Below are 21332 nucleotides of genomic sequence, written 5' to 3' on the forward strand. Positions count from 1 at the left end.
ATATATAATTGAAAAATATGAAGTGTGTCAAAATTTATGTACTCTTCAAATTCATTCTGTCAAGTTGAAAAGTTATTTCTCCTGACATTTATTGCTATAAGTTATGTTGGGTTGCTCTTGACGAACGGCGGTTACCATAGCAACCGGTAACTGCCAGCTCGTCCCCGTTTTGTGTTGCCGTTGGAGAAATATCTTGACCCTGAAAGTTAAAGTCAGGACGTTAAAATAAGCAGGTAAGCAGTGCCCAAACAAGAGTGATTATTAAGAGGCCCGACTAGCTGAAAGTAATTAATCACTATTTTATTCACTCATGAGTCTATGCAACAATAAATAAGCATGAATAACGGTATCAAGTTCTTAATTTGAAAATATTTGGAAATTAATTTGTCATGGTTATACACTGAATGATCTTGTAAAGGTTGGAAACAACAACACACTGATCAGAAGAGCTCTGCTTTCCAACCAACGACCATCACTCTGTTTTCTAGGAGAAGAAAGTTTGTTTTGGTTTTTTTTTACCTGCTACTGATTTCTTTTTGGCACTCAAGTAATTCAGACAGTTTGAATAATTCAAAATTATTGAAGTAACAGTGCAAAACAAAAACACAAAACCTTTTATTTTTTTCCTGAAAACAAGTAAGTTATTTCACTCAGCCGCAATTTTTTCGAATATTTTTTTAAGTGGAAGGTAATTTAGAAATGGGCCTGTGATTATTTGGCTGAGTGGAGTAAAAACTGGGTTTCTTAAAAATAGATTTGACAGCTAAGCAAGTTTGGAGGGAGTCAATCAGGTCAAACATTTTCACAGGCAAGGAGGTTATAAAATGAGATATCAGACAATAAACAAACAGATTAATAGAGAAGGAGGGGAAAAAATAGTACCAATGTTCCGAGCTGTACGTTCAAACGTGTTACATTTAGACTTTGAAAATGCAAGTGTGAGAAAACCTTCAGGTGGAACAATCTAATTTATTTTACAAAATAAAACAAAAATAGCTAATCATGAGGTAAAAATAAAATGCATTAAGCTCTCTATTGGAGAACTGCAGCAATGAATTGCATCAAGTCTCCATAGCATGCATCGGCACTATCACAGCCACTGTGAAGTAGAGCTATAAAGTTTCTGATGTACCTCTGGGACAATGGCATACAATAATACAGGCATGTAGTTTCCATTAAAAAAAGACACTTAACAGTAAAATATACACACAAATGTGGCAGAAAGTTGTTAGTTTTAGGCCTAAATTGAAATACCAGACTTTAAGAAGAAAACAAGCTTTAACTTCAGCTTTATAATCCACTGCTGCACATGAGGGATCCATCAGTCAGATTCTCTGAGTATTTGTTTTCAGATATTGGCTCAGTCTTAGTAACAGATGGGAGATTCCTGGTTATTATTTTTGAATTACAGGAGATCATACGTTTTGTTCTTTTATCACTTAGATCAAATTTGAATCCACACAGTAGAATGTGGCTTAGAGATAGTTATAGCTGATAAAACCTAAAGATAGATTGATGCATCAGAGCTCAGCACAGAATCAACAAACAACAGCTGACTGTACATTTTCAGATTACCTCTAAAAGTCAAAGAAGACGAGCACTGTTGCTCCTACTCGACATTAATGTCAACGCAGACAAAATGAAAAAGATGACCTCTGACTTCGGAAGGTTAAAATAAAAACCAACAATAGCTTTTGCTCACCGTGCTTTCTGGGTAAAACAAACTGGATTTATCTGACAACTTGACTTTTGATAATAACTCTGCAGCTGTTTTCAAGAATGTCTCACACAGAACGGCTGATGAAGGCTGACCTTCCAGTCGTGATGAGCTTTTTTAGGGCTTCTTCCATGTACAATAATGTCGCTTCCTGGACCTTCCTGGAATATTGCTTTCATAGGTTTAAGGTGAGGTGGGTTGTTTGTTGTTTTTTTTTCATCTTTTGAACAATTATTGAATATTTTGCTATTAACTAATTGTTGAGAATTATATATGCACATCTTAGTTACTCCCATTAATATTGTGTAACGTTTAGTTCAATAAACGTTACACAGCATTAGTACAATGCATTATTCAAGAGACTTAAATGGCTCAATTGTTAACTGCTCTGCTGTTACACTACATAAAAATCAATTTTATGTTTCGGGTTTCTACAGTTACTTTTAGCCTGCAATTATTCATACGCCTGGCAGCTTTAGGTTTAAGATCATTTTTATTCAAGGTTTCCTCTAAAAGCCAAATGGGACAGGCATTTCTGAAAAAAATAATCCAAATGCTAAAATTATCTAAAATAAAAAAAAGGTTTACACTGACATTGTATTAAAAAAATTACATGTTGAAAATTATGTGTACCCTTCTCAGTAGTTAATGGAAAAAATGTGTTTGGACTTATAGGCACCAAACCCTTGTTTTAAATGCTGACCACCTATTCTCATGTTTCCACTAGTATTTTGAAAATTTACCTTAATTATGAACTCTTTGAGGTGAGAAGGCCTCCTTGCCATCACTTCAACATTTAGTGATGGGTTCTCAACCAGATTCAAGTCAGGATTCTGGCTGGGCTGCTCCAAAATGCTGACATCACTTCCTGTCAGACAAAGGATGTTGGTCAAATTCAAAGATTACTTTCAGCTTAAATTCTCCGGCGGTATGAATAACTTTTGGCTTAACTGTGTGATTTAACGTTTCTGACTTTGACTGTTCTATATAAATGACTAAAATATTATCAAATTCTCACAAGATTTTAAGCTAAGCACAGAAGAAACATGCCTAAAAAAAATACTGTATGGCAATTTCTGACAGGAAAAAAAACTCCTCTCTTCACTTTGACTGCAGATAGTTGCTAACTTTTTTTTTTGTAAGTCCTTATAAAATCTTATATTTTTAAAATATAACAAAGCAGAACTGATGCTGCATGGAGGATTTTCAGTGTCCTTTTCCCTGTCCTTGACAGGTAAAGAAGGGGCACTTAGCCAGAAATACCTTTGTCACATCAACCACTCATCATCCTAAAAGCCTTTTTCTTGTCATTTTCAAGGATGACGGCCATCTCTCACTGTCCATTTCGCAGTGACAGGCCATAAGAACTCTTTAGATTTTAAAAGCCTCAACTCACTGTTTGTCTTGGTAATGTGTTAAAAAAAAGATTTTGAAAACGGGCATCACTTCAGAGGCTATAAAAATATACAAGTAATTTTCATTTTGATCCATTTCTGTACATTTTTATTTCCGCGTCCCTGAACAGCAGACATGCAATTTAGTGAGAATCCTATGCAGAGAGGCCTTCTCTTTCTGTGAACTTTAACCTATTGGAATTGCTTCTTGCCAGATCCTCATAAAACCAACCAAGACTTCTTATCAGTGGTACTTTTTTTGTTTTGTTGGGGGGGGTTTGTGGAGGGGAGAGAAGGGGGGTTGTTTTGTTTTTGTTTTTTTCTTTTGCATCACTGAAAAAACTTTTTAAAAAAATACAATTTCAGGAGGTTTCACAAAGATATCACACTTTGAATGTGTCAGTAAAAGAATTACATATATGAAATGGTTGAAAGGTGAAACAGCCTCAGTCGTATGACAGCTATCATGGCTGAAACTGAGAAGTCTCTCGTATATCTGACAGTAGTAATGAAATCCACCCCTTAATGGCATTACAAATATAACTCCTACTCTGCTCCTGATGGGTTTGATCAGTCCCTCGTAAGCACGAGTTTTGGGACTCCTACCTGAGTTTTACTGGCTTCAACCTCAAGGGAACAGGTGACCTTTATAAGACAGAACTGCTGCTGCAGAGGAAAACCGAAAACCTTTAAAACCTACATAGACTGAAACATGCTGTAAGCTGGCCCCACGAGAGCTGCACAACCAACATCTGTTTTCATCAAAACACCATTTTCTTTGCTATTGTGGCCATTCTGGTGCAGCACACTGACAGGCTCGTTTGAGTTCTATCTGCATTTATTTTCTACCTTTTTAAGATAAAATTAAGGGATTAGAGCTTAGTACCAGGACAAAAGAAGTTAATTTATGAGACTGACAAACTCTTGATAAATTTTAAACATTTATGACGTAGTACTTTCCTCACCAAAAACTAAAATCCCTAAGTAGATCTTTGTAGATTATTTGTCTACCAGTTGCTTGCTAGATGTATGCGTGTGTGTTTTTCTTCCGCTTAAGCAATTATTTGTGAGTGAAATAAAAGTAAGTGTAATTCCTGAGCTCACAATGAAGTGCTGATTTATATTTGTTCTGGTTATAAATAAGTTCTACATTGGATGCACACAAAAAAAATGTCTTGATAAATTCTGAATCATTAAAGAATATTTTATACAACACGACATAACTTAGCATTATTCCACATTTGAATGCAACCAGTGTATATTAAATATGTTATTTCATTTATTTGTTGTTTATTTAGTTTCCATATTTAATGCGTCATCCCCACTAATGATCTATTTTTGGTTTAAAAACAATGTATCATCCCTAAACAGTTGGGGACTCCTTTGAAATGAGAGGTACTGCATACTGTGCAGCTGCTGAGACATTTGATGCATTGCTTATGTAAAAATGAAAACATGCAGTTATTGATGGGAGTAGTTTCAAGCTCAGTCAAAACAATGCAACGTATCCTTGGAAAGTTCAGATCTTGATTTACTGAAACATTAAAAACACAAAATCTCTCCGGGTTGCTTGAATAGTTTGCTGAGTAAGCAGGACGAGTCTGTAACACAAGGCCGAGGGCAGTGTTGCCGATTTCAACATTTTCTGGACTTTGAGCAACAGGAAGTCAACTGAGAAACGGAGCCGATAAATTCCACAGCAACATGCCCCTTTTATCACATCGCCACCTTAGCAGAAATGTATTTAAGAGTTTCTCTATAAAATCCTCTGAGGGAAGAAGGATAAAAAGTTACTTTAATCAATCTATCATGAGAACATTTTTCAACTGAGATTTCCTTTATGGGAAACTGTAACGACATTGACCGTATTGACTGAAGGGAGGCTTGAAATGACTTCTCATTTTCTATTGAAACAAGTGTGAAAAGCTCACTCAAACCCTTCTGTCTGAAAATTGAAACCAGCGCTGCAGGTGCACGGGTAATCAAATAGTGTGTATCAGCAAGCAGAGATCAGCGCGGGAAGCATGCTGATGGGCCCCAACAAAAAGAGCCTGAGCCATCTGGAGGCTTTTGAAAAAATAAAAAATAAAAATCTGCGGAGGAGGAGAAGGAAGACGAGAATCTTTAGGTAATGGCTTCTCAGTGTAGGAACAGACAGACTACTCGTGGAAAGTAAAGAAATGTATGAGTTTGTGGTGATTTTATATCCTATAGCTCTAAGACTATCGTCGCTCATTCTGTTTAACATTTCAACAAGATAGATGTTTTTCTGCTGTTGCTCTTTTCAAATGTTTTAATTTAACTAAAGACGTTCCGATAAAGGTCAAAAAAGTTGCTACGGTGTTCGGACAAATTTTCAACATATTTCTGATTTGACATGTACAAATAACACACGTACAGTGAACACTTCAATGCTGATGTTTTCACTTTTTTGATCCTAGCCTGCTTCCTCTCTGTTTTGATGAGTAGTTCCAGTTTTATGTGCAGACAAAACAGAAAGAAAAAGTTCCTTTTGTACTTTATAAACCTTCCTTTGAATGTTGTCAGATTTGGTGTTTCAGCTGTGCTCTGGGGATCAGTGTCTCCAGCAAGCAAAGCGGCGGCGGACTTGGCTGGAAGTGGCTAAATGATGTCATAACGCAATTTGCATACTTAGCTACGAGCAATGTCAATGTAATGGGAACTGGAGGACAGAGGAAAAATATCTGTCTATTGATTATGTATTGATAATCAATCTATTGATTTGCATGTTTAAAACTAGAAATGATATACCTTTTGAAAATTCCTGATTTTATTTATGTATATTTGATACAATTCCAACAATCATTCCAAAAAAAGACACTGAAAAAGTTGCTCTTCTTTATTAATTAAATTCATTTAATGTACAGGTTCTTAGGGTTTTTTTTTTTTTTTTTTTTTTCCAAAATCAGTTTTGTTTTTTTAACCCTATCATCCACTTCGGAGCCTTCAATAACAATGGTAAGCAATGTCAACAAGCAAGGGCTTTTGTGGTCTGGGCATAGACAGATGAACAGCTCATGGTCAGATTGCAGCTGGGAAGGCCTGCTGCACATGGACTGAGATGCCTGTGAATGCTTTGGGATGAGAAAATGCTTTACTCTTCTCACTGATCCAGCAGATCAGTGAGAAGAGTAAGGCTTTTCATGACTTGATTTTATATTAGAGACACCAGAAAAGTTGCTAGATTCATTTCAAAACAATTTTTTTTTTGTGAAAGACAGCTTAATACTCACTGCTGTTAGTATCTGAGTTCAGCACAAAGCAGGTCACGTGGCAAACACAGAGCAAAAGTTGCATCAGTGAATATAGTCTCTCTTTTAAGCCGTTATTGTAAAATACTGTGCACAGTCTATAATTCAGCTTTGCAAGCTTGGTACTCGAAAATAAGTGGTTCCTTTCAATACTTCTGTGTGCAGCTCGTCACAGAACCAGCGCTAATCACAGGTATCTTCTGGGACTCTGACAGCAGTAGAAAATGTTTTGTTCATCGATCATTACATAAATGCCAAACTCTTTAAGACTCCTGAAAAGAGAGAGAGAGAAAAAAAAGGCAGCAAGCTCTCGGTTTAATACTAACAAAACCAAGTGTTGCTACCGGAGACGCAAGATGATGCAAGACCGAAACAGTCCTGATATTTACAGTAGTTCAAGGTAATGCAGCAGAAGCAGGATGGTGTTGTCTGCTTATTCTTCGTCTGCTTATTCAAACAGCAGCACCTGGAAAAACAAGTTGATCCCCCTGAGCTGCACTTGCACAGTCCTGCTGAGAGACAAACACACCGTCCGCCTACCTGAAACTTTTCCCACTTTCTGGTTATCTCCCGTATAATGTTGTTGGGTATTTGTAACCTGGCCGTACAGGGAGGTTAAAGGGGGAGGATGGGAGAATTCATTATCCTTGAGTGGTTACGGGCATTGGCAAGAAAGAGAGACCTTCAGATAGGACACACGTGCCTTCTCCTCACCTCTGCCAGCCCGCAGTATCTCTTCAACCAGCTCATGATGAATAGGCCCCATCAGTGGGCAACCTGATTGGTGGAGCAAGCAGTATCAAGGCAACTGCAAAGATGAAGAGGAGGTAAGAAGAGTCTCTTTTAGACAAGACGGAATATATTAGGTTGACATTAAATTCAGAGGACAGTCCGCTGTCTGTAAAACTTTGAAAATGCAAGCTAAGTTTTTCATGCTTGATCTACTTTTTAAGTAGTATTAGCGCAGAATCATTGTCTCATTGTTATTTTTTGTCAAAGGCAGTCGCATATTTCCAGCATATGGGATCATCAGCCTCAGAAATGACTCTGCAATGTGTTTTATCTAGATTTTATGTCTTTACTTTCTCTGCACTTCATTGCTCTGATGCAGTTTTATCAACAATACACAGAATGGTGGCTAATGGGAGACACTTCTGGGAGTTGCACAAGAACTAACTGTAGAAACTCAAAGTGTGCTGCTAAATATTACTGGGGGAAACAATAACATGATCCGCGGTAATAAAGAAAGAATAATGACGGTGAAAACTTGAGTCTTAAGCGACAAAAGTAACCATTTGCAAATAGGCTGCATGGCTCTAAGATTTAACCTGATGTTACACAGATGAGATTTATGTCAGGATGCAGATGTCCAAGTGCACTAGACCAGAAATAATATCGACTTTCCGCAGCTCATTTTCTCCACCGCATGATTTTCTCCACTATCTTGCCATTTACATGTCCTTTAAAATGTCCTTCCTACATACAATAGATGGTATTTGTCACTTGTTTTCTATGCCATTGAAAAAAAAGCTATATTTTTGTTGCAGCTGTTTTGCATCATGTTCCGTCTTCTGCGTATTTCATTCAGCTGCGAGCTCAGCATTTTTCCATTAGTGAGATGGGGACTCTGAGTCGGTTTTCATATGCATGTGGACAAGATAAAAACTCCACAAAAATCCACACACACTTCAGGATGGCTGATTTATTACACCAAGATGGCATTTGTAGGATTTATTGCTTCGTCCAGTGGTGGTTTTTTGAAGAGGGCTGAATGGATTCCTGCCCAGGCCGCCATTCTGTCATGGGGCGCCACAAGCACTTGGAAAGTTATGTTGTATGGAACCAAACTAGTTTTCCATTGCATTTTTGTGTTTGTTTTTAAATTAGGATAGTGGATTGGAAGAAATTATGCAAACATAACAAGGCTGGCTAATAACCCCAAAGTTTGCATCTTTATTTGAGATTCCTGTTTAGAAATTGAAGGGATATTTTATTTGTGTTTTTTAAAGAGTCGTGACTACATTTTGTTATATAAGATTCAAAATTTGAAGTACAACAAACTCAACCTGTTTTTTTTTTTTTGTAAACTGAATAGCCAAATTGTTGCTCAGTAATACATGACGTTCTGTTTTTCTCATTTCCAAATGAGAGCATGTCAGTTAAAGCAGATGTGTTGAAATCAGGAAGAAAATAGCTCCTCGCCGTTATTTGTGTTATTCACAATATATGTTAACCATCAAAACAATATAATGTTTAGGATAGCTTTGACCAACTATGCATTGTTGGGGCGAATGAAAAAGAAGGAAAAACAATTTATTAACATAATCAAAGAGTGATTTTAGATTAGGTCCTTTCAATTAAAGACATTTTTAATAAAATATTCTATATGCTGCCCTCACAATGTGTTGCACTTACAAAGCTAGACAGCTAGCTAACACTTTAGTCGGAAATAATCCAGTCCTTGATAGTTTTATTGTTTTATTTTGCAACTGTTGTTGGTTTTTCCTTTTTATATATCTGTAAAACTGTAATAAAGCACAAAAGTACATATCAACCACAGACAATACACAGAAAACAACTAGACTAGACTACAGCAAACCGATGGCTCCCAATTATCACCAATTAGCTAACGATATAACAGAAAATTTTGGTTGGGAAACATAGAACTTTTCTTATAAAATATAACACAATAATGAAATTACAGTTAATGAAATGAACTTACAGACAAATAGTGTCCAAGGAACAAACGTGTCTGAAGGACAATCGATGACACCATGCGTGCAGCTGGACGAGTTCTGCTTGACTGACCAAATTAAACACATGAACAATGTCCACTAGGTGTCACTAAGGCTCTATATTTTCACTTACAATTTACCATTAGAAAACTAAACTAAACATAATGATGGAGTCAGCACATTCTATTTTAATTATTTAGTATTTACTTTAGGGCTTTTCTTTTACATCTTTCCCAAGGGTACCACCAGTAAAAGTAAGAAGCATCATCGGCCACAGTTCTGTTTTTTTCTGTTTTGTTTTCTTTTGTGTAAATCTCAGCAGACCAGCTTCATTTAAACCTCTACCAAACAGGCAGCTATGAATGAATTCAGTATTTCTCCATCTGAAGATAAAATAAAAATCAGTTAAAAACATTTCTAGGCTCCCTAACTTTAACAATGCACCAAAATTGTTTTTCTAATTTATATAATGTATTTTAATTTGTTTAAATTGTTACAATAAAACCTCCTAGCAGCTGTTCCTCCTTATTTCTTAAGTTTTATGGCAGAGCTCTTTAACTCTCTTCTACCTTCATGTTTAAAAGCACAGCAGCATTGATCTTCTCCACAGGGTGTTATTCACAATGCATTTATTTAAATGTCAACAAGAGGAGAAACACGTTTTTCAAAATCCTTTCTGATTGAGACAGTAGAGTCCTAAATATCATCTCGCTTTTCTTCCGTTCTAATTAGACATCCTAGACGAGTTTTCTATTTCAGTCACTTTTCTCACTTTACCTTTAACATTGCTGCATGTGTGACAGCATGATTTATATATAATTAGATATACAAAAAGAGGCAAGGAAGCGTATTTTAATGAGCCATTTCTGTTTTGCTGTGATGTGAAGCTAATATGATAAAATGGCAAATGAACTGTACTTTTGTACATTTAGTAACATTTCTGTGTTGATGGTTGATTTGTTGTTTATTTCCCTATATCTTGCCATTGTTTTATTCCCTGTATTAATATATTATTATTATTATTATTCATTGTTGCTTTTTTTCTTTTCTGTTTTGTTTGTTTTTGTCTACTGTGGATATTAGTTTCAAGTTTCTTTAAGTCCAATAGCTTCTGTTCCTCTGCTCTGTTTAGTTTCCTTTTTCCTTCATCTTGTCTGCCTGATTCTCAGCTCAGGTTTTCTCTATCATCTTACTTTTCATCACCCAGCTGCTTCCCATTGACGTCTGATTAGTCCCTCTGGTTCTTTGCTGCTTTCGCTTCTCCCCCAGTGGGCTCAAGCTCTGGGGTCACATTGTTCTCCGCTGCCTCCTTTTGTTGCTTACGTTGTGCATTTAGTCCGTCATTTACCTTGTTTGTTCCTACCACGCTCAGCTGTTTGATTTGCCTTTTCTCCGTTAAACATGCATTCTGTGACAATTCCTGTCTGTGTTTGGATCATTCTGCAAAAACCACACGACATGACACAACGACTGAACCAGGCAGCAAGGGGGTTCGAAACGGCAACCCAGCACTTACGATACAGAGCCAAGCCTCCTGAACCACAGTTGACAAATGTTATAGTGGAAGAATTTGAATATTTTATTATTTTTAATAAGATTCTGATACAACTACATAAGTAGTTAAGATTTTAGGGGTGATATATTATTTTTGGTGACATTACAAATCCAGACTATTTGAACTAGCAAAAGTTACCAGTCAGTCTTAGTGCAGTTGAGACTAAACTGAAGTCCTTTGGTCTTGAAATTACTCCAATCTCAAAAAAAAAAAAAAAAACTAACTAATTTGAATTTATAACTTAGCTGCCCTGAGAAATCTAATGGTGACCAGAACTTCCCAATCTTCAGGTTGATTAAGTAGGTACTAGCAGTTCAGAAGCCTTTTTTATTTATTTTTTTCCTTAATGCACCATTCTAACCACTTCCAGGTCATGCTGACAACAACACGCTTTGATGTTGCCACTCTTACTGAGGGAAGAAGAGTGAAAATGAGATGTTTTTAGTATGTTGAGACATGGCTGCCTGCGAGAGAGAGCAAGACTTTCAGCAAATGACAGGAAGTCTGAATAGATTACACAAAGTTGCATCTCGATCCCTTTTAGCTTTCCATCTCTTGAAACATGTTGGAATTAGAAAATGTGGGTAGATTTCTGTAACTCCCAAAGTTAATGTAAAGATATACGTTTCCCACGTTACATGAGGCAGCAGTTTTTGTCACGCTAGCCATGCTAACAGCACAACTAGCACTAATTGATTTTATAAGCTGCTAAAGACAATTTAAGCTTAAAATGTAAACTTTATAATCATTTTGTTTTTGGTTTTAAAATAATGCTGAACCCTGTTGCAGAGTGACACACATACATGTGACATTCCTTCTGCTCCCACTATAAACAATTATCGACCATGTAGGGACGGATGCTGAAAAAATGCTTTTGGTTTATTCTTTATTTTCAGTTTCTGGTGAGAAATTGGAATTAGCTCAACTTTACAAAACAGAAATATGTTGGTGGAAAGTAGATGGAATCACAGAATATATTTGCCCAACGTAAACAGGGGGCAAAATAAAGTCTTCAAGCTGTCTGTCACCTGCCAGAAATAGAAAGAAGTATAACGGCTGTGAGCAAGGCTGTTGAACAAGTCAAACCTTTAGGTACAAAACACAACATAGACCTGCAACTATACTTCCTCCATAACCCCAACATAACACGCACAAAGCAAATGAAGCATTAAGAAAAGAAATGGAGACGAGCGGTCCTTGTTTAAAGCGGCCAGGAGAGGAAAGGAGACGTGTGAGGACAAAAGAGAGGGACGCTCAGCGGCTCCAGAAACAGACCTCTGAAAATTGATGGAGTCTGAGAAAGAAATTGATAGTTAGAGGACAGGAAGCAGCCTGTAAGGCAATTATCACTATCTCTGCCATTTGATTTAGGACCGTCTGAGTGTGTATTACTGTGAATTAATCAAATCTAACACAGACGTACCTAGAGCCCATTTCTGGGCTTAAAATTCAATGATTCTTGTCCATAACTACCTTGTTCTCATTAACACAAAATAGGAAATCACCTCCATGCAGAGGAAAAAAATATGTATTATACATACGTGGAGAGCATAAAGTCAAGTTGATCAGCATAAACAGTACTCCTCATGAATACAAACTAAAGGCAAAGTGATCTGTAAACCCACACAATCCTCCAAAATGTAATAAGAAATCCATGTAAATATAAATAAAAAGAATCAGAATCATCTCAACCTCTCCTTAGCATACAGACTTTTAAACTATATGTGCCACCCACAAACTGCAGTGTGGGCTAGATGTTGCTCCAGGATCAGGGTTAGGATTGATTTACGGTCAATGTTCTTCTTTATGCAAATGACTCAACTATTTATTTCCACCGAAGGTTGATTTTTCTTTTTAAGGAGGGGAAGAGTTTGTGATAAGTTGCGGTTTAATCAAAGATATAAATGGCTTGTAATGAATTATGTGAGTGGTCACAACAAATGTATCTAAACTGACCCCCATGTGCTTTATAAAGTGCTGAGGCACATCAATAACGTAGCAGGGTTATATTTAGAAATACACGAGGATCTCTTGTGCCCCCTATTGGAATTATACCTGCTTAAATGTCACTTTTTTGGGGGTGAGGGGGATAAAAACATTTCCAAAAGGTTGGAGCTCATCTATAGAGAGAAACCCCAAATGACAAGTTGCTCTTTTTACAGCAGCCATTTAGAGCTAATTGAGTTGAATAAAAGGAATTGTTCAAGTTATTTTTTTCATAAAGTAATCAGCTCAGATTACATCACTACTGTCATTATATTTCAGCCCAATGATCAGAGTAATAGATCACATTTTTAGTCTAACAAAAACGCCATTGTCATGAACGACTTATTTGAAAAAAAAACCCTCAAAGGTATTCGTGAACAGGTTGTGAATTAACCCGTTATTAATTATTTTATTCCTAAAATACCCTGCCTGATAGTGTCACGTTTTATACTGCAATAAAACGGGACTCTTATCAAATGACAAGTCTGCCCTCTAGTGGTGCAGAAGCGATCCTGAGTTGTGTAATAGGTATTTAACACTTAATGGATACAGCTTAAGGTCTGAAAATAAAATTAACAGCCTGTAATGCATTTGATAGAGCACATAATACTGATGGAGTTATGGGTTAAACAATATGCTTTCAAGGCACTGTGAGATATGAAACATAAAGTGATGTATCTCTCTGGCATTGAAAACTCTGATGTAGCAGGTTGAGGCTAATGAGTCTACACTCAAACATAGGCACTGAGAGAATGAAGAATTTCTGTACAAAAGCACTTTTTGTTAAAATCTTGTGATTGCAGCCGATAGCAAATGCATGCTACTGTTAACAAAACGGTGAACAGTTACTGTGTGTTGACATTCTTTATATTCTGCTTATGCCAACCACAAACTTGAAAAAATATTCACCCCCCCCCTGAATGTTTAGTCTTTTTGCCGCTTACAAAAATCAGTCATGATTAACAAAATTTGGCTTTATTCAGGGGGGAAAAAAATAAAAATAAATTCAAAGTCAAAGTAAAAATAGATTTTTACAAAATGATGATAACTAAAGACATATAAATTCAAATAGATGCCTGCATAAATATTCCTCCCCTCCCCACTTTAAAGTGACTGGCCTAATTCAACAGAGGTTCAGCCGGTTGGAGCTCGTATAGCCTCACAATGAGTGGAATGGAGATCACCTGAGTGCAGCGACTGTGTCTCAACCGTAGTATAAAGACAGCTGTGTCTGGACCATCCATTCACTGGTTAATCTGTATTCTCGGCTATCATGACAGCATGAAGACAAAGAGACTAGTGAGAGGCCACCATTAACACAAAACAGCACCACCTGCTGGCCTCCACCTCTGATGGTATACTCACCTCATTCCTGGACACTCCTCCAGTTCATCCAACATCATCCAGTCCTGGCTTCATCATCATCATCAACATCATCATCATCATCATCATCATCATCATCATCATCATCATCATCATCTCCATCTTCTCCCTCCTGGGCCTGGATCTCCACAGCTCATCTTGTACTGGATCTTTTTGGCTTCTTTCCTGTCTGTGTAGGTGGACAGCCATGTTCATGAACTGCTTTCAACTGATTCATGACCGACACTTTAACATTGACTCACAATTTCAGTGATTTGCTAAAAGAAAAAAACAAAAAAACAGCAACATTTTTGAGTGTTACAATACAACAGCGCAGGAGCTTATGTATGTTTTGAGTTCATGTTGTGCAATTAAGGGTGTACAGTATGTAAGACTTGCTGCATTTGCCACAATGTCCTATTTTTGAATCAGGGTTGTGCACCAAACATGCATGCAAAACAGATTGTAAAATTTCATCACTGTACAGCCAGCAATTATTGTGTAGAAACAATCTTTATATATGGGCTCGAGATATATGAAGGTTTATTTTTCAGTTGTGAGACTTTCACATCAACATGATCCATCTGCGAAATCAACTATTTAATGTTAATTTAACTGATTAAGAATTTGTGGAGAGAGCTGAAGATTAGGGTGATTGCAAGGAGGTTTTCCAACCTGAAAGAATTGAAGTTAATCACCAAATATAAACTTTCAAGATACCAGCAGAAACATGCAAAATGCTAGTCAGCAATTAATATGTTTTGATTGCCATAATGCAACTTTTTTTCACTGCTTATTGTGAAGGGTATACATATTTTTAAACATGCCATATTTAATTAAATGTGAAACAAAAATATCTTAAAAGTAACATTTCTTTGACGCTTGTTTTCGAGAAAGTCTCGTCTAATTTTAAATGGGAAACAATAAGTAAAAAAATCATTTGAAATTTAAATCTACCAGGGGTATATTAACAGTTAAGTTAATATATAACTTGACTGTACATATTTATGCTGTTTTAATTCCTTTAAAAGGCAAAAATTGATGCCTTGTCAAATTTATTAGGTGGGGGAGGAAAAAAAAACATTACTCTTTGAGTTACAGTAACACTTTATTTATTTTTTTTAATAGCACATCATATTAGTACAGTTACAGATATTGTTAGAGACAGAAACCATTCTGATCCCTCTGACCCTGCTTTTTTTTTTCTTTTTTTTTTTGAAAAGAATAAAGAGAAACTTTAAGTGTCATCTGAGGCTATGTTTACATACACATGAACAGAGAATACTGGCCATATTCTGAACAGTTTGTCACCATACAACTAGGATAATCTATGAGATTATCCATGCTGCTATGAGCTCTACAGCTGTTCCCTCTCCTTTTTAATAAATCACAGAGGACATAAAGTTAAATGCCTAGTCGCTGCTTTGGTCCTTATGCTACTATACAAGTAGGGCTGGTGAGATGTTTACAGACATCATTTACCAACAGGAAATCATTTGCCTATAAAGACACCTTTCAGTAAAGCATTAGACTGCGTGAAGACAGCCTGAATCGCGCTGTTCACTAGTTTTCACTGCAGCTGAACTGGAATCCAGTCTTTCTCCTCAAGTTTTTTTTTGTTTTTGTTTTTTTAGTTTTTGTTGTTGTTGTTGTTTTGCATCACGTCATCTCAGAGAAGCCACGCAAAACCAGAAGAAATACAGTTTTCATGCATGTAAACATAGCCAGCACTGTCAGTTACAGTATGTACAATGTTGATTCAGGCAGTGCATAATGAGACCAAGTTAGAAAACGTTCGGCTTTCACAGTTTTGGACTGTGATGCTTAAACTTCACCAATAACAGCATCGTAGGCCGAGACGAAAAAAAAAAAAATTCAGATTAGTCATCTCTCAGTAGTACCGTCATCACCGAAGTAATAACAGATTGATTGGCACATTAAACACGGTTGTGAACAGAGAGCGAGGTAATGAATATTGATCATTTCTGACATTTTGAGATTTTATGACAAAAATCCAAGTGACATTTGCTTGTAAAGCCATGTGAGAAAGTCTCATGAGAAAAGTCAACCAAGGGCTCTGAAGACAATAAACGTCTTCTTCAAAGTAACAAAACAGCAGTATGAAACAATGCATTAGTACCAATAAAGTCTGGCAAAAAAATATGAACGCGATATTCTCCATTAGAAAACAAAACCTGTTCTGAATTGTGTGTGAGACGTAGTAAAAATGAGACAACACTCTCTAGAGAGAAGTACAACTTATTTACAAGGTAAGAAAAAAAGTGCAAGGCTAAGCTTTCGTTGACATTCACACACTTAACATCCACAGTATGTACCAAAGGACATGCGTAGAGGCACATAAAAGAAGACAGAAACAACAAAAAAAAAACAATCTAAAACTTCAACATTCCAACTCAGACTTGGCATTTGTGGCTCAACTCTCATCACCGTCACTAATTAAAAACATGCACGCAAAGCACTGACATCATGGGATGTGAGGCGAAAGCTGACACTTCAGCCCTTAGATAAAAAAAAAAAACAACAGGAATTATATTTGTTACACAACGAAAAAGACTCCAGTGATCCATCACTGAACCAATGCAGAGTACCAGTCTCATTTTCAAAGAAGGTCACCAAATAAATAATGTTGGCTTATTTAAATACAAGGAGTGGCTTTCAGGTAGCTTACTAAAAATGTCCTCAATTATGCTAAAGAAACATGAATAAGAAAATGTATAAAGAAATCCAGGAATATGTGGATTAATCATAAATCATTAATGCCGTATTTGGGAACTTCAGCGTGCTTTTCTGATATTTTGCAGCCCTGCCATGAAGTCACCCTAGATCTGCTTCTGACTAGTTGATGACCAGTATGAGAAGCAAATCGCTGCTCAGCTCAGACTAGGATGGAACGTCAGCATATATGTATATCAAGAATATTATATTTGACTTAAAGGGGATTGATCCATTTTTGAGATTCGGTTTCAAAAATCAGCGTTGCTTGAACTCTCTACATCATCCACTAAATCTCTTAATCCACATTTTTCCAGGGATACTTTTTGCTCCATATTTTTAGTAGTAGTATTTTTAGTTTAAACTAAAAGTACTACCAGACTTTTAAACCTGTTTCATTGCATGGCCTTCCATCAGACCAGCTGTTACCCCACCACTGCACTGAAGTTTCATTATTTTTTTCTTTCTACAAACTCATTGTCAGCCAGGTAAGGAAACTATTACTTATAATAATTTTATATAACCTCACTTCAAAAAAGTCAAGACTATCCATTAAAGACAAATATACCTGTTTTGATACTAAAAGGCTGGGTAAAATCTGCAGTTAAAAGGATTTTGGCTTGGAATTATTAGATTCCAGCCTATGAATTTTGATTGAACTGTTTGCATAACTTAAAATGCTACAATCTGATTAAGGCAGGTAGCTTATACAGAACAAAGTTCAAAGGGAATTTTTGAATCACTCTTCAATGTATCTACTCACCTGTATAAAATAACAGTTTTCACATGTTAAAGCAAAACAGCTGAGTAGCATTTGCATGGCTACCAACACAGTCCCAGCTTCCCTTACTGTGTGTCACATCCTCAGTCACGTTACTTTACTGTAGTTTGGCAGAAGAAATAAGCAAAAGTCACTGTCACAAACCAATATTTCTCATAGACAAAAACATGTTAATTATTTTTAAAACCATCACTATAGAGTAAAATAAATTAACCCTCCTTGCTTTTGGACGTACTCCGTCCTCACTCCTTCTTCTCGTAGAGGGAGGCACGCACACGGTTGCGCACATAAAACGCGGTGAGAGCGCAGCAGCAGGTGGTGAAGATGAAGAGCGCCACGGCGTCGTGGGCGAGGTCTCCGTGGAGACGCTCGTAGAGCGGGCGGCGCTCTGTGAAGTCAGTTCGCAGAGCTTCGATCTGCATCAGGGTGCACACCACCACCAGCACGTGGAAGATCTGGTGGCCCTGCCCAAAGAAGTCACACTTCCCAGGGAGCAGGCTCTCTGGGTGTGGGCAGCAAAAGAAGTAGGCGCTGATTAGGAAGAAGATCACTTGGTAGACGTGGTACCACACTACTGGGTCGGAGCAGCCTTCCCAGTAGCAGCTGTAGATGCGGTGGACCACGGGGCTGATGTCTAAGCAGTAAGCTAACGCCGACGGCACCACTTGGAGGAGCTTGTGGGCAAACTTGGGCAGGTCGTGCCTTGCATATTTGCCATAGCAGCACCCGAAGCAAGTGAGCCAAGCCAAAAATGCAGCAGTGTGCAGAAAGAAGCCCTGCACTGAACTGTGCCACTCCTTCTCTATAGCGTAGTAGTAGTGCGCCAGAGCACTCCCGTATTGGTAGACGGACACCCCGACGTAGTCGAGGAAGTAGAAGGTGTAGTATGAGAGCTCTGATTTGGCAGAGAGGAGGTGGGCAAGAGCACTAAAGGAGAGGTAGGTGAAGGCTGCCAGGAGGACGATGAAGAGGGGCTGGGCATGAGGATCGCGCAGAAAATCCACCGTTTCTGAGATCTCCTGGCACTTCACAAGGATGATGAGGGCCGCCAGCAGGTGGGTCCACACATTGAGGGTCTCATTGTGCCTCTGGAAGAGGGTGAGAAAGTAGTACCGCCAGCTTTGGTCCGTCTGCCTGTAGCCCGTAAGGATGTGGCGCTCGCGGAACACCCTTGGGACATCAGAAATCTTCACAGTGCAAGGCAGCGTCGGAAAGGCTGACTCGAGCAGCTGAGGGATCTGCCGGAGCTGCTGGGCGTTGATGAAAAGCCGGCCAATCTGCTCCATCACTACCGTGGCCATTGCAACCAGGAGACTAGAGGGGAAAAAGAAAAGAGGCAATCAACATTTGAATCTGACGAACAGGACATTCCTAACTGTGTGTATTTGTGCCTTTGCGCAGAGCACAGCAATATTAAGTAAAGTTCATTTGGTAATCCTCAAGTTGCAACATGAAAATGACATAATACTTCTTGACTAGGTGAAATCTTTCTCGTAAAGTGCTGTGTGGTATACTCTTCTTGTCCAGGCTATTATTATGGGCCGTTGGTGAGTGCTTTTACTTGATGCCCTGCATCAATGTCATTTTGAAGTAGGAGAGGAGCCAGCCTTTGAGTTATTGGTCAGTTGTGTTGACAGAGTCGGGTACAAAAGACAGGACATCAGGCTAGCTGGCAACATTAAGTTGCACATTTGTGTGGTAGAATTTTGATACCTGACAAAAAAAAAAGAGTAGCAGGCAAAAAGGAAGTTTTTCACTGTGAAAAAACTACAACTGGCTAACTGCTAGCTGCTACAAAAGTTAGCATCTGCTTCAGATCTTTAAATGGATCTTTAAAGTCCTTTACAGCCAAAGTAAAGGGCTTTAAAACTTCTAAATTATGTATGCACTATAGCTGCGCGTATCTAGCTAACAAATCAAACATATTTAGACTTTTCAAATCTGAACTTCAACAGAGATTTTATAAATATTCCATAATTTTTTTTCAGGTTTTTTTGACATCGGAACCAGTTAAAAACTACAATATCCACACTTCTTAAACGTCAACTCAATTATTTTGCACTGATTTAAGATTCCTTGAAGCACAATTTTTTTTATCCATTAGACCAACGTTAATGCCACAAAGTTTATAAAGTAAATTAAAATATTCAGAGGGATCTTTCTCTTTAATGCACTGATGTATTAGTTTTTTGTGAAAATGCATTGTATTACTGTCTTTTTTTGTTTAAGAAATAAAAGAAAGCTAACCAATTAGACCTTCTTGCCTCTTGTCACCAAGCAAAGTTCATCTACACAGGCTGTATTTTACACCTTATATTAAATAACACAATTGATTTTAATCTTCTGATCAGACAGTCACATCGTGAATTATAGAGTTTTCAGCACTGCGTATTCTGGTGGCAATATTTGCAGCAAACAGATTTTACACTGGTCAGAAGTTGTCGGGATAACGTAACTAAAGGCGAATCAACCCAAATTATTATATTAATCCTCCCACCTTAAAACACATTTATTAAAATGTTTGCATAATAAATGAGGTTTGTTCAATCTTACATTTGTTAGCTGTCATCAGCTGGAAAGGATAAACTCGGCTAACAAACTCGGTTTCACTCAGCAGGTTCTGCTGCTAGGAAGAAATCTCTAGGCTGAGACAAGTGAGAGGGATTAAAAAGGTTTTCAGAGACATAGCTCCAGCTGTTTAACTAAAACTGCAAAAAAAATCCCAAAAGCACAAGACATCTTTAATGTTCAATAAATCGTTCTGAAACAGATTTAGAACCTAAAACATCAGTTTTGCTGTCATTTTACTACCGAGTTGTAACCTGTCAAGTTGAACTGGGTTGATCCCATATTGCCCTTATTTACATGCAGGTTTTGCATTGCTGTTGAAGGCTGCTCTTCAGTTTGGTCATGTGCATTTTCCGATTCATAAATTTTCCCTTACATCCATAACTACTGGGTGTGTTTGCATAAGATTTGTTTTAATAGACTGCGTGGTTGTTCTCAGTTTACAACAGACCGACTGCAAGCTGACCTGAGTAAAGATAAGAAAGTTGTTTTTAGTTGAACCATAAAAAGTCTGCAATTACACATGTTTGCTCTGTGTCACAATACTGGCTCTTGGGTAATCTCTTTTTGATCAGAAAACAAAACTTTTTTATTTTTATTTGAATATTTTGAAGCTATAAACAACCAGCGTTTCTTGTTGTGCGTTACCGGTGGCATTTATTTCCAAAACGTGCACAATGTAAAAGAGCAGTCTGCAATTAACTTTTCATATTTACTTATTTGGAACCAGAAAAGCAATCAAACCATATAAGTTTAGAAATTAACAATGCTTATTAAGCTCATTCTTATTTCCTATGTTTGTGAAATTCTATAGACTCCCCTGACTACTTACTCTTTTTTTCTAATTGCTTCATAAACTGTAAGACTCTGTTTAAGTAAAGGGTCTTGTGAGCTCATCTCCAGAAGTCAAGAAATAGGGATTTGCCTTAACTTGCATATGTGGTCAGAGCAACAATTAAAACATTTAAAATCAAGCACCTTTTAGAAACTAGACTAGACGAGCATCCATATTTATCTTTCCACCGTACACAAGATGGTAAGGGAGGTAAAACAAATCTTCAAATCTCAATGCTAAGAAAGCTGCAGCAACCAGTGACCGCTTCAACATCCATTTCCTGTTTAGACTCCTGTCCAATGTAATTATAAGTGTTTATGAGCTTCTGACTACTTCTCATAGTCTGTTGTTTTCTATGCACAAAAATGCACACACACATATATATATATATATA

The 21332-nt window shown here is 37.4% G+C and overlaps 1 protein-coding gene and 1 long non-coding RNA gene across 2 annotated transcripts in view; both read right to left on the reverse strand.

Annotated features, from left to right (window-relative positions):
• LOC106956464 (uncharacterized) overlaps positions 1-9282 on the reverse strand; it is a 24187-nt gene extending 14905 nt beyond the window's left edge. Inside the window, exons 1-3 of the long non-coding RNA XR_001426778.1 lie at positions 9106-9282; positions 7098-7191; positions 2461-2585 (exon numbers count right to left, since the gene is read on the reverse strand). This is a non-coding gene — a long non-coding RNA (uncharacterized LOC106956464). The remainder of the gene's footprint in view (positions 1-2460; positions 2586-7097; positions 7192-9105) is intronic.
• A 5834-nt stretch (positions 9283-15116) lies between these two features.
• paqr7b (progestin and adipoQ receptor family member VII, b) overlaps positions 15117-21332 on the reverse strand; it is a 10924-nt gene continuing 4708 nt past the window's right edge. Inside the window, exon 2 of the mRNA XM_015047316.1 lies at positions 15117-18849. Coding sequence (XP_014902802.1) covers positions 17778-18836 — 1059 coding nt within the window. The 5' untranslated portion in view covers positions 18837-18849 and the 3' untranslated portion in view covers positions 15117-17777. The remainder of the gene's footprint in view (positions 18850-21332) is intronic.

The sequence above is a fragment of the Poecilia latipinna genome, unplaced genomic scaffold (genome assembly GCF_001443285.1).
Source record: "Poecilia latipinna isolate Pla-1442-1.1 unplaced genomic scaffold, P_latipinna-1.0 Scaffold820, whole genome shotgun sequence".
Taxonomy (NCBI): domain Eukaryota; kingdom Metazoa; phylum Chordata; class Actinopteri; order Cyprinodontiformes; family Poeciliidae; genus Poecilia; species Poecilia latipinna.